Source organism: Talpa europaea (assembly GCF_964194135.1).
Source record: "Talpa europaea genome assembly, chromosome: 14".
Taxonomy (NCBI): domain Eukaryota; kingdom Metazoa; phylum Chordata; class Mammalia; order Eulipotyphla; family Talpidae; genus Talpa; species Talpa europaea.
In genome coordinates this window covers 38,931,189-38,944,523 of record NC_140082.1, presented here as the reverse complement: position 1 = coordinate 38,944,523, position 13,335 = coordinate 38,931,189, and the positions used below count along the sequence as shown (strand labels likewise).

Genomic DNA, 13,335 nt, shown 5'->3' with positions numbered 1-13,335 from the left:
AAAGCAGTCAAAGCCAGAGACGACTCTGTGGTTTGGTGGGGGGGGTGGGGTGGGGGGTTGTGAAGGCTCAGTGAAAGGCAGAACTTGAGTATGTAAAGAATTATGTAGTTGTAAAGAAGAATGCTTATTTTCTTGTGAAGATACTGTGGCTGGAAAAGCCAGTGGTGTGATACTTAAGTCATGATTCAAAGCCTACAATTTTGAGGTGAAAGGGAGGTTGTTATTACAGTTTTTTGCATTTTGTATAATCAGCTAGTAGAATCTTGTTTATACTTACCTTATGTACATCTTCTGATAACATTCTTCAGTTAGGAAATAGAAGTACTTGCTTGTTTTGTTTTATTTACATGATTTCAATATCTAAAGTTAAAATCTCCCTCTGAGGCCATATCAGGACAGCTTTTATATTTGGATATTTTCTTTCCTTTATAAAACGTTCCTGATAAGCTGCAACATAACTAAGTATGGTAAATTATTTTATGAATGGTTTTTATAATGATATGCTTTATGAATTTATTAAGATGTGTCATCACTGGAAAAGAATCATTCATCTACCTATATTTGTATGAAAAATATAATTTCTGGATGAGTCCATTAAATCAGATTTCTTGGCCAGTTTTTGTATATAGCACAGTAAAATAGTTTCTAAATGTTCCCATTTAAAAAATTACTAAAATGCTCTTCAGCTAGATCATATCAATTGTTTCCCAATTCATAGATATGTTAAACTTAAATTTGTCAGTGTTAATAATATTACCTTTTTTCACTATATGAAATTCTACCATTATAGATTTTATCATTACGCATTTTTCTTTATGCCCTAATTTCAACCATATCCTAATTCTGTAGCTTATAATTTTTAGTTCTAAATATCACTAAGATTTGTTTTGTCATTTTTCAATCAATTTTTTTCCATATATCATTTGAGGTACTGTATATTTATTTTGTCTTCCCAGTTTCAACCAGTAAAATTTTTACTCTCTTTCTTACAAAGTAGAGTGATGAGGTAAGAAATCGAATCTAGAGGCATGACTGGGTCAAAATGCCCATCTTTAAATGTGGACCACCCCTAGATTAATGAAAATAGCCTAGTTCTCTACTCTGTTCATCTCCAGACCTTTATACCTCTTACCTCTTTGGATTTTATTCAAATGCATTGCAAACCGAATGTGTTCAATATTAGCCCTGATATCTCAAAATCTTCTGTCTCATCTCAATAATGACTACTATATCACTTACTTCTCCGGAAATGAGGACCATCCTGATACTGCTCTCTCCACCCCCATCACCTTCCCTCTAATCTTAACTGCCATCATTTATTACCTAGACTATTTCTGTATCTTTCTAACTGATTTCCCCCTTCCTACTCAATTAGTCTCTGTATTTTCACACATCAGTCAGGGTGGCTTTTTTTTTTTTTTAAAGATTTATTTATTTGTGCATACAAGAACCGGGGTACAGGCCAGATGCGGGAGGGTGAGAGGATTCACCAGAGACAAAGCGGGGAGCAGAACAGGCAGACTGACTGAAATACACTGCTGAGGGGAACAGTGGGCGAGATAGGAAGGTCTGCTGAGCCATGTGGGAATCTCCCTGGCCGGCCGTGAATCCAACCAGGGCTACAGACAGCTTCACAGCACTGCACTCAACCGCCTGCGCCAGCAGGGGAAGTCCCCAGGGTGACTTTTAATAAAATCTAGTGTCATGTATTTGCTTAAAAATCTGTAAGTGGTTTCCTTTTTTTTTTTGAGGATAAAATCTAAACAAAAGAACAATGCAATCCGTTCTCTCCTATCTTATCATGCACCATTTTGTTCCATTGTTCACTCTGGACCACAACATACATTTTTTTTTAACATTGCTAGCAAACCATTCCCAGCTCAGGATATTTGCATGTATGGTTCCTTTAAGTTAAAATACTTAATCCTCTCCATGGTGACCTCTGTTTCTTCAGTTAGTTATATCAGTTTTTCAAAATGACCTTCTTCACTCTTTAACTGATCATCTGATCATCTCATAAGATTTGCATTTCTTTTTTATAGCATTCATCACACTTTGTAATTTCTGTAATAAGCTATGAGATTTTGTGTACAGTGCCTTACAACTCAACTATAAGAGTCTTGATGTAGGGACCAAGTCTGTTTTGTCCACTTCTAGTCCTAGTACCTAGCATATTTATGAACCTGAAAAACATTTATGGAAAGATGGGGACTAGATGAACTTTCCCTCTTCCTTTCCTTGAGTACAGCTACAAACAGTGGACATTATATCTGTAAGACAAATAGAAGACTGAAAGGTGGAGAAAAAGAATGACGGAGATACTTTGGGACCTGAGAGATGACTCAGAGATAATTTGATGGATTTTTTTTCTGTCTCATATCCTAGATTTGGTACTGGATAAGCCAGTAACCCAAGAGCACCAAAGGGCTAGACAGAAAGCTCCAAGAAAGATCTGCTCTTTAATCAAAAGACCAGGAAAAGGACAGCTTACCAGATAAAGCACTATTTAATTAATTAATTTTTAAAGATGTATTTATGCATACAAGAGCTGGGGTGTAGGCCATAGGTGTGGGGGGTAAGAGGTTTCACCAGAGACAGAGTGGGGACCAGAACAGAACAGGCAGATCAGCTGAAATACACTGCTGAGGGGAACAGCGGGCAAGGAGGAGAGGTCTGCTGCACCATGTGGGTTAGGTCCCTGGCTGGGGATCGAACTCATGCTGCAGATAGCTTCATAGTGCTGTGTCTTAACCTCTTGCACCACCAGGGAGCACTATTTAAACAATAAGCCTTTACCCTCCCTCCCACTGTTGAAGCCTGGATGGGGAATTTAGACTTTAATTCTTAAGAAGTATAATGAAGTGACCTTTTGCAAGGGTAGTATCAGAGAAGGCTGGGTGAAGAGCTATGATTTTCATCTCTGCAGGTGATAACATATCCATTCCTCTTCCTGCTGGGGTGGTGTTTGAAGAAAACAAGTAGAGATTCAGTTATTTTTCTACCACCAGTGGTAATGAGGCCATGTAGGGACCAGTATAGAGGCTCATCCATGGTTTAGCCAGGGTGGAATGAGTGGAGGCCAAGGTAGAGACTGGACTCTTACTCCACCTGCAGTAACTAGGAATACCTCTTGCCAGGATCAACAGAGTAGAAACCTTAACCTCTGTCTCCGCCTTGACCTTCTGTACCTACTGAGAGGAGCAAGATAGCACCTTTTTGTCTGTTGTAACAAGATAAATCAGCTCCCAAGAATGACAATACACAAAATGTTGAGGCTTCATGTGAAAGTCACATGTCACATGAAAATCAGGAAATCTCAACAATAAGAGAACTGATAGCACTACAGAGATGACACAGATGTCAGAATTTTTTGACAAGGACTTTAAAGCAGTTATCATAAAAGTGTTGCAATGAGCAGTTAGGCTTGAAACAAGTGAAAAAATGGAAAAATCTCAGGAAGAAAAACACAGTTTAAAGAAGAAACATGTAAGTTTTATTTAATTTTTTTTTATTGAAGTCACATTTGTAGCAATATATAAGTTTCAAATGGAAAGTTTAGAACTGAAAAATATAACAAATGAAATAAGAAGCCTAGTAGAAAGCTTAGCAGCATGGAAGGGACAGAGGAAAGACTCAATGAACATGAAGATGGAACAATAGAAATTACCCAGTCTGAACAACAGAGACTGGTAAAAAAAACAAAAACACCTCAGAGACCTGTGGGACTTTAACAAAAGAATCCTAGAAAGAAGAAGAAGACAGTAGAACTGAAAATGTGTGTTTCAGAAATACTAAGTATTTCCTAAATTTGGCAAGTAAAATTTGTAATTTTAGGAAGCATAGTGAAGCCCATGATAAATGGTAAATTCAAAGAAATCCACGCTAAGACACCTTATAGTGAAACTTCTAAAATTAAAGACAAAAAAGCAGTGAGAGAAATGGCACTTAACTACCTACAGTGGAGAAACAATTTGAATGGCAGTAGATTTCTCATAAGAATCTAGAGAACAGAAAGAAATGGCACCTTTTTAAGTGCTGAAGGAAAAGAACTATCAACTCAGAATTTTGTATCAAGTAGAAACATCCTTCACATAATTGCCACAAGCAAATCTACCCTGAAATAAAAGAGGAAGTTCTTTAAGCAGAAAGGAAATGACTAAAGGAAACTGAGAACATCAGGAAGGAAGAACAAACAATAGGAGAGCAAAAATATTGGTAAATTTGGTAGACGTTCTTTTTTCTTTAAATGACATTTGAAGGTTGAAGCATAACTCTGATGTGGTTCTCTGGATATATTTCAGATAATTAGGTAATGGGGGAAGGTAAAGAGATACAATGGAAGATTGGTCTCTATACTCTGCCATGAGCTGGTAAAATGTTGGTGACAGTAAACTGATAAATTATAAAAATGCAGTGTAATATCTACAGCAGTTACTAAAAGAAGTTATATAAAAGAGATGAGCTTAGAAACTAAATCAAAATGAAATTCTAAAAAATGTTCAGGTAGGGCCTCCCTGGTGGCGCATGGGGTTAAGCACTACACTATGAAGCGATCCAGAACCTCTGCAGCATGAGTTTGATTCCCCGGCCAGCCAGGGAGCTACCCACATGGTGCAGCAGACCTCTCCTGACTCACCACTGCTCCCCTCAGCAGTGTACTTCAGTCAGTCTGCCTGTTCTGCTCCCCACTCTGTCTCTGGTGAATCCTCTCACCCCCTGCATCTTTGGCCTGTACCCCAGCTCTTGTATGCATAAATAAATCGCTAAAAAAAGAAGTCTTATTAAAAAAAAAAAATGTTCAGGTAACCTGTGAAGAACTGAAAAAGAAAACAAACAAAATGAGAGAACAGAGAGAGGATGAATTATCCACTAAGGCCAAGTGGAATTTATTTTATGGAGAACAGTTGGGCTGTCATTTGGAAACCATCCCTGTAGCAGGCTATAAGAGAAAATCCAGAGGGAACTTTAACTTGATAAACAAAACCTACAAATAACTTGTGGCTAGCATCTTATTTAAAAGTGAAAGATAGGGCCTCCCCGGTGGCGCAGGGGTTGAGCGCTGGGTTGCGAAGCTGCCCGCAGCCTCTGTGGCACCGGTTCGATCCCCGGCTGCTCCCCGGCCACCAGAGGAGGGTCCCACATGGCGCGCAGACCTCTTCTGCCACCTGCTGCTCCCCTCAGCAGTGTACTTCGGTCCTTCTGCCTGCTCTGCTCCCTGCTCTGGCTCTGGTGAATTCTCTCACCCTCCTGCGCTTCTGACTGTACCCAGTGCTTGTATAAATAAATAAATAAATCTTTAAAAAAAAAAAAAAGTGAAAGATGGAATATTTTTTTTTTTTTGTGGTATGGGAGGTTTATTTCACCGTGTGTATATTTGGATAGAGGATGGCAGGTGGGGCAGAAAGGGTTGGTGTGCAAGGGCTGCCCCACATCTGCTGGGAAGGAGAAAATGAGCCTGGTCGTTGTAGAGGCCTGCCCTGGAGGTGGGTGTGGGAATTTGATCTGGAGGAGTGAGGTTCCCCTTCCCTCAGGATTAGGGTCCTGAGCCCTGCTTATTCTATAGGGCCTCAGTTCTTCCTGTTTGCTAGGCTATATCACCCCCAAACCTTACTGCCCCTACCACAGAGGGGTCTAGATCAGAGGGCAGATGATAGGGAGGCTGGGATCACTAGGGTGTGCTGGGTGGTTCTGAATGGAAGCCCAGCAATATTTTTACCTTGAGATCAGAACAAAGCAATCACCAATCTAATTCAATATAGTCCGGGAATTTCTAGTGAAATCACTAAGAGGCATTACAGATCAGAAAGGAATAAAACTGTCCTTTTTAAAGAAAATGCCAGTGAATCTGGAAAAATCAAGAATTAATGAATTCAGTAAGAATTTGGACACAAGCGCATAACACAAATTCAGTTTCAGTTTTATTTTTTTATTTTTTTTAAAGATTTATTTTTATTTATTTACTTATTTATACAAGCACTGGGTACAGTCAGAAGCGCGGGAGGGCGAGAGAATTCACCAGAGCCAGAGCAGAGAGCAGAGCAGGCAGAAGGACCGAAGTACACTGCTGAGGGGAGCAGCGGGCGGCAGGAGAGGTCTGCGCGCCATGTGGGACCCTCCTCCCGTGGCCGGGGAGCAGCCGGGGATCGAACTGGCGCTGCAGAGGCCGCGGGCAGCTTCGCAACCCAGCGCTCAACCGCTGCGCCACCGGGGAGGCCCCAGTTTTAGTTTTATATACCAGCTACTAACATTTAAAAAGGAATTGGGGCCCTCCCCAATGGTGTAGCGGGTTCAGCACAGCATTGTGAAGCTGTCCGCAGCCACTGCAACACGAATTCGATTCCAGGCCGGTCAGGGAGATACCCACATGGCACGGCAGACCTCTCCTGCCTTACCTGCTGCTCCCCTCAGCAGTGTTTTCGGTCCATCTGCCTGTTCTGCTTCCCACTCTGTCTCTGGTGAATTCTCTCACCCTCCCATGCCTCTGGCCTATACCCCAGTTCTTGTATAAATAAATAAATCTTTAAAAACAAAATAAAATGTGTTAATGAGATTTTATAAAAAAATCTCTAACAAATGTGGTGGTCTCTACCTTAAAACATCTTAATTTTTCTTATTCTAAATTGCATAGTAAATGTTAACCAGAGTAAAGAGGTTTGGAATTAAAAGTAATAATTGTCTTGTTCACTGTTTTTCTTGACTTTTTGCCATGTCAGAAATAAAGTAGTTGTTTTTCCTGCTTTTGTTTAGCTTATTGCAGGAGTGACCAGGACATCACCTTCTAGAAGTAATGCCCACAGAAAGCGGGAGTTGTTCAACTGCTCGCCAAGCAAAACAGAAACGCAAATCTCATAGCCTTTCCATACGAAGAACAAACAGCTCAGAGCAGGAGAGGGCGGGTCTGCCGAGAGAAATGTTAGAAGGACAAGTAAGTCTTACTGTGAACATGCAGCTGGTGTTCTTAAAAAAAAAAAAAAAAAAGCTAAATGTATACAGAATTCCAAAGGACAAATGTGGGTTACCAAGAAGCAAAGCACCCTCCTCACTCCAATAAACCAACTAAAACTGCAGCCAGGTATAACAGCTTAACAGAGACAGATTAATGTTTTTAAAATACCTAGTAATAAAAAAGTGGTGTAAGTTTGGATCAGCTTTTATTCTTTGTACAGTTTAATTGACAGTACAATTTTAGGTTTCTTGTTTCTGATAGTCCCAAGAAAAGAACAGAATTAGGTATAATTTTAACGATCTCTTTCTGTTTTCTGAAGTTTTGGAATGCATCCTTTCAGTAACTTGCTTTGTCCTATGTCTGCTGTAGTGAGTGTGTTGTCAGCTGTTTATTACATTGCATATCTTTCCCATAATTTGATGTTCCCTTTGATTAAATGAACTAATAATTTATTGACAGATTTCACTTATACTTTTTCTAGTTCCTCTATGATGATGAAAGTTATTAGGATTTTTAAAGAATACCATGGAGACAAAATAAAAGTATATGTTTTGATGAAATAAATAATAATATATGTTTGTGTAAGTTTATACATATTTATAGGCAGAACTATAAATACATAAAATTTGTAATCATTCTTTTACAATTGGAACTAATTCATGGATTATAACGTTACAAGAAAATAAGGCTTAAAGCTGAGAAATTAGTTCATTGGAATGATGGATCCCAGAACTTTGATCTCTTTGGTCCTCTGGGATGTAGTTTCTAGGAGGGCAGCAGTGTACACTCAGAGCGCAGCACAGTTGCTGGCACATCATGGCTATTCAATTAGAATCCTGTTGTTCTGTGTTGAATGGATGCATATGTGAACAAACATCTGAATCTGTGAGAAATGATTACATTTCAATTTAATAAAACTATAGACTTTAAGAGTCTTCAAAATGGTGTTGAGGGCCTCCCCGGTGGCGCAGCGGTTGAGCGCTGGGTTGCGAAGCTGCCCGCGGCCTCTGTGGCGCCGGTTCGATCCCCGGCTGCTCCCCGGCCACCGGAGGAGGGTCCCACATGGCGCGCAGACCTCTCTTGCCGCCCGCTGCTCCCCTCAGCAGTGTACTTCGGTCCTTCTGCCTGCTCTGCTCCCTGCTCTGGCTCTGGTGAATTCTCTCACCCTCCCGTGCTTCTGACTGTACCCAGTGCTTGTATAAAAACAAAAAACAAACAAACAAATAAATAAATAAAATTAAAAAAAAAACATGCCTCTATAAAAATAAATAAATAAATAAAATAGATTTTCAAAATGGTGTTGATATTCTTTGTGTGTCAGTAAACTTAGGTGGCTGTGAAAAAGCAGCTCAGAATGAGGGTTTATACAGCATTCATTCATTGGCATCCTGGAGCATGGAAGTCTGAGAACCAGGTGTTGGAGTGACTGGTTTCTTCTGCGCTCCTTCTCAGTGGCATTAGATGGCCGTGTTCTCCCTGTGTCTTCACTTGGTCTTCCCTTTGTGTGTGTCTCTGTCCTACTCTCTTAACATAAGGACTCTGGTCATTTGGGATTAGGGCCTAATTGCCTCATTTTAACTTAATCACCTTTAAAGTTGCTATCTCCAAATCTAGTCACATTCTAAAGTTTTGGGGGTTAGAACTTTAACATATGAGTTTGGGAGGAAAAGGGGCACAGTTCAGTCCATAACTCTCAGTAAAGTGAATGTTTGAATCTGAACTATGCAGTGAAACTTGTATAATGATGGAATGTTCTCGACCTAAATCACATGTGAATTTATAAAATTTTGCTTAATTTACTTTTAAATTTAAATAGTAAATGTGGTTATTAGCTACCATTTTGGATGTTACAGGGGAGTAGTCTAAGATGTTTTTCGAATTGTTAGATTTACTTGTATTTCTAGCTCTGACAATTCTGTCACCTGTGCTAGCAATTTTTAGAGTTAGCTCCCATATGAAATAAATGTGTTCTTCTCTTGGTGTCCTGTCCTCCATTGTGATGTAGAAAAGTAGGTAATTGAATCTCAGGTGACCTTTTATGAATGTACTTCAGAATTCTCCAACCTGAGCAGCTTAGTCACTATCCCAGAACCCTCATCTTGGTGTCCAGCATTTTCTGGAAGATAGTGTTGGTGTTTGGTGTGAGCATTTGGCATGTTAAGTGTAAGTGCCAGTGTCTAAGAGCACAGATGGCTCATTGCCAGTGGACTTGAACAATAGACTGTTACTTCTAGACCAGGTTATAGTAATGTTTCTTCAGGTGTTGGGGAACAGCATTAAAAAGAGATAAAGGTTAGTGTGAATGAGCTAATGGTAATTTTATGTGCCTTAGTTTCATGAATTTGAAATATTTTAGGAAGCAATGATGAGCATGGGCAGGGCTGGTCTTTTTTTACAGAGAAGTGCTAAATTGGTATATCACCAAACCCCCTGCATATGGGCATTGCAGTCTGCCTGGTCTATGTGTGTGCTAATGTGATAAAAGTCTGACTCATTTGAAAGTGACTGGATCACAGTAGCTCCTTTGTCTTGCATTTTCTCAAGTGCTAGCAGCAGAAGTTCAGCATCTCTCAATTCAGGGTCTCTGAAATTGAACATCATTAGAAAGGAGAACTATTGCAAAAGATAACAGGATCTTTGTAAGGAGCTCTTTGACTTGGCTCTCTTGCCCTCTAGTGGAAAAGTTCTCACCACACATTCCATTGTGTGATTGTTTTATGAAATGAAATTAATACTGACATCTCAGTTTTGTCTCCTGTTACAATTATATTTTATATTAAGGTGCGTGCAGTATTTTAGTTGGTGAGTAATAAGATGACTAGGAATTGAGACACATAGAGGAGGGACCTGTACAAGAATCAGAAAGGATTCTCAAGCTAGTGACACTTGAGGGCTGTTGGAAGAATGTGGCTCACAGAGCAGGGACTATGCAGAGACCATGGGGGAGGGGGGAGAGGCAGTGTGTTAAATCATAATTTTGATGGTTTAATTTTTATTGTTATTTTAAGTTTTTGGGCTTTTTCATTTTTTTTCTTTGTTATTTTTTTTCTTTTATTTTTATTTATTTTTAAAAAGATTTATTTATTTATACAAGCACTGGGTACAGTCAGAAGCACGGGGGGGGGGGGGTGAGAGAATCCACCAGAGCCAGAGCGGGGAGCAGAACAGGCAGAAGGACCGAAGCGCACTGCTGAGGGGAGCAGCGGGCTGCAGGAGAGGTCTGTGCGCCATGTGGGACCCTCCTCCCGTGGCCGGGGAGCAGCCGGGGATGGAACCAGCGCTGCAGAGGCTGCGGGCAGCTTCGCAACCCAGCGTTCAACCGCTGCGCCACCAGGAGGCCCTTCTTTGTTATTTTAGACAGCTGCTGAGAGAGACTATTACTAATTCTACCAGAGTACTTTTAAATAAATAGCTCCATATATATTTTTAAGTAGCTTATAAAGTTTACTTGAGCATTCTGTGGTGATTTCAAAACAGATTACTAACATGCCTATATCATTAGAAATCATTTCCCTAAAATTTGTTTTCCTAAGACATTAATCTGAAAACATTTAATAAACATTGTATTTTTTATTTGCAACTCATTAAACATCAAAAAGTTTGTGTTACGTATAAATTTGAAAAGTCACTTAGAAAATTACACTGACAGCAGTTAGGATTTGAAGCATTTTAGAAATATTTGTTAAGAATTTTGTTGAAAACACTCTACTTGCTGGGAGGAGGTTGTTCCCACACAAAATAGTAATTATAGACAATGCTCTTAGGAGATAAGTGTGGAGTATAGACAGTATTAGTTTCCTATCATTGCCAGTGTCCAGGAGAGTATTTTTTTTTTATTGAACTGTCTTGTTTTATATTTATACATGACTGTTTTGAGTTTATTATTTTTAAAGATTTATTTATTTGTGCATAGAAGAACTGGGGTGTAGGCCAGAGATGCGGGGGGTGAGACTATTCACCAGAGACAGAGTGGGAAGCAGAACAGGCAAGTTTACTGAAATACACCGCTAAGGGGAGCAGTGGGCGAAACAGGAGAGGTCTGGTATGCCATATGTGGGTTAACTCCCTAGCTAGGGATTGAACTCAGGCCACTTGGTTGATAACTCAAGCCACAGCAGTAATAGCACTGAGACTTAATCCGTACGCCATGAGGGAGGCCCAGGAAAGTAAATCTTGTGAACACAGTTGGTGCCTAGGATACCGTTTACTTTGAGTATACTTTAAAAAGCCAGGCTGTTGCTTTTGCCTGTTGTCCCCTGGAAGTTTATACAGGTGTACAGAGCAGGTGCTTAGACATTCAAGCCTGCAGAGCATGCAGATGAGAACCTGATGTTTTCATTGAATTCATACATATGGTGCTCTTACAGGTGAGATTTTTCATTTTTCTCTTTTTACAACATTCTCGTAGGTATTGAATAGTTTTACAGGAAATACTCAGTTTATTTTGGTGGAAGCACACTGACCATGAGAACTCTATAAGACATGTCTGTTAATATATAGCATATTAAAAGTAATTTATAGTACCAAATAATAGCACTTAAGACTATTTGTAACAGTTGCATTTATGGAGGTTGTTTTTCTTCTTCACAAGTTGGGAAGTTTTTGAATCAGGTAGGCTTATTTTCTCTCTTTAAAAGAAAAAAATAGGTATTTTAAAAAGTGCTTATATTTGTATTTTATGTTATCTTGGCCAACCATTTGTACAATTTGGTTTTAGTTTCATCTATAGAAATTTGAAACTAAGTTCTTTTACCATTTTCTTACATCTTACCATGTAAGAAATAAAATATCTAAAGATATAATAAGAGTTTTAAGAAATGATAATTATAATTCCCTTTGGAAAGTATCTTGGTACTTGGTATCAGTTTCTCACATTCATTCACTCTAGTATTCATATATTTATTCGAAATAAAATCTTTCTTTTCTGCAGGATTCTAAGCTGCCTTCCTCAGTTCGCAGTACACTTTTGGAACTGTTTGGTCAAATAGAAAGAGAATTTGAAAACCTTTATATTGAAAACTTAGAATGTGAGTATTTCCTGTGTTAATATGCTTTTATTACTTTTCATTTATCCATAGAAATCTTTGACAGACAAATTTACGAGCGAACATTCACCACTGTGTCTATTTTCTTTTTCTTACTGTATTTTAAAATTTTCTCTCTGTCCATTTGTAATTTTGTTGTAGTGAATTTAGTGCTTTAGAATAACACAAACTGATTACAACTCTGAAATCAGAAGTCTGGCATGACTGTTGTGCATGACTGGCATCCATATTACAATCATGGTGTAGGAGAGCCCTGTTCTTTCTGGAGGTATGAAGGTAGATATGTTCTGCTTGTTTGGATTGTGACAGGTATCACTCCCTTGCACTGTTAGGACAGTGGTTCTCATCTTATTGGCATGTTCCTTGGCTGTAAGCTCCTGCTTCTTCAAAGCTGTCAGCAGTGGCAGAGTCCTTCTTGTGCCTCAGTGACCCCTCCTGAGACACTGGAAGGATGGGCTATCTAAGCCAATCAGGATGGTCTCCCCACTGGGAGTTTCTTTACCTTAGTTACAACTGCAGTGTTTCTTTGCCACGAAGGTCACATGTTCATAAGTTCCAGGAATTATGTCATAGGCATCTCTGGGGGGTTTCAAGGGGGAGGCAGTAATTAGCTCACCATACCTGTTGATCTAAGTTATGATTCTGTAGTATACTTTGTGTACTGTAAATTGGGAAAACTTTGATTCCTGTTTTTCTTGAAAATATGCCGTATTATAAAAATTTCCTAAAATGTGTATATTATCTATTTGACTTATTAAAGGTAAATAAAAAGAATTTTTATTTAGTTTGGCTATAGTTTTAAATTTTATTTTAGAAGCATGTCTTCCTATGCTTAAAAAATCAAATAGAATAAAGAGAAAAGATACTTACCTACCATTACCCCTGCCTGCTTATTACTTCCTGCAGAGGAGAGCATTTTTTTCATTTTTTGCTTTTAGCTCTTTTTTGATTATTTTTGCAAATGAAAATAATCACTTCCATTTTTAGTTCTGTCACTAGACTTTATGATCCACTGCTTCACAGTGGAGCAAGACAACCTTGTCCTTCATCTTGCTCTGCTCTGTTCATTTCCAATTTCTGTTGTTTATATAGGGTTTGTGTTTATGAAATCTGTATTATGCAAATGTAAACATAATTAGGTCTTTCATGCTTTATAACTCAGTTCCCAAAATTGAATCCTTAATAAACATTGCATTATTAAAATATTATTCACTCAAGAAATAAGTGTTGTAGTTGAATCTTAATGAAGAGTATGTATTACTATTTCATTTAAATTTTGCTATTGGAAAATTTAGTGTTTTAATGTTGGATTCTCCTTATAGGTCTGCCTTGAAAATTTTTGGA

General features: G+C 38.8%; 1 protein-coding gene across 1 annotated transcript in view; it reads left to right on the top strand.

The window, feature by feature from the left end:
- Nucleotides 1-13,335, top strand: part of WDR37 (WD repeat domain 37) — a gene marked incomplete at its 3' end in the record, with an annotated part of 47,800 nt that overhangs the window by 2,756 nt on the left and 31,709 nt on the right. The window contains exons 2-3 of the mRNA XM_084253979.1: nt 6,748-6,925; nt 11,877-11,973. Coding sequence (XP_084110105.1) covers nt 6,788-6,925; nt 11,877-11,973 — 235 coding nt within the window. The 5' untranslated portion in view covers nt 6,748-6,787. The remainder of the gene's footprint in view (nt 1-6,747; nt 6,926-11,876; nt 11,974-13,335) is intronic.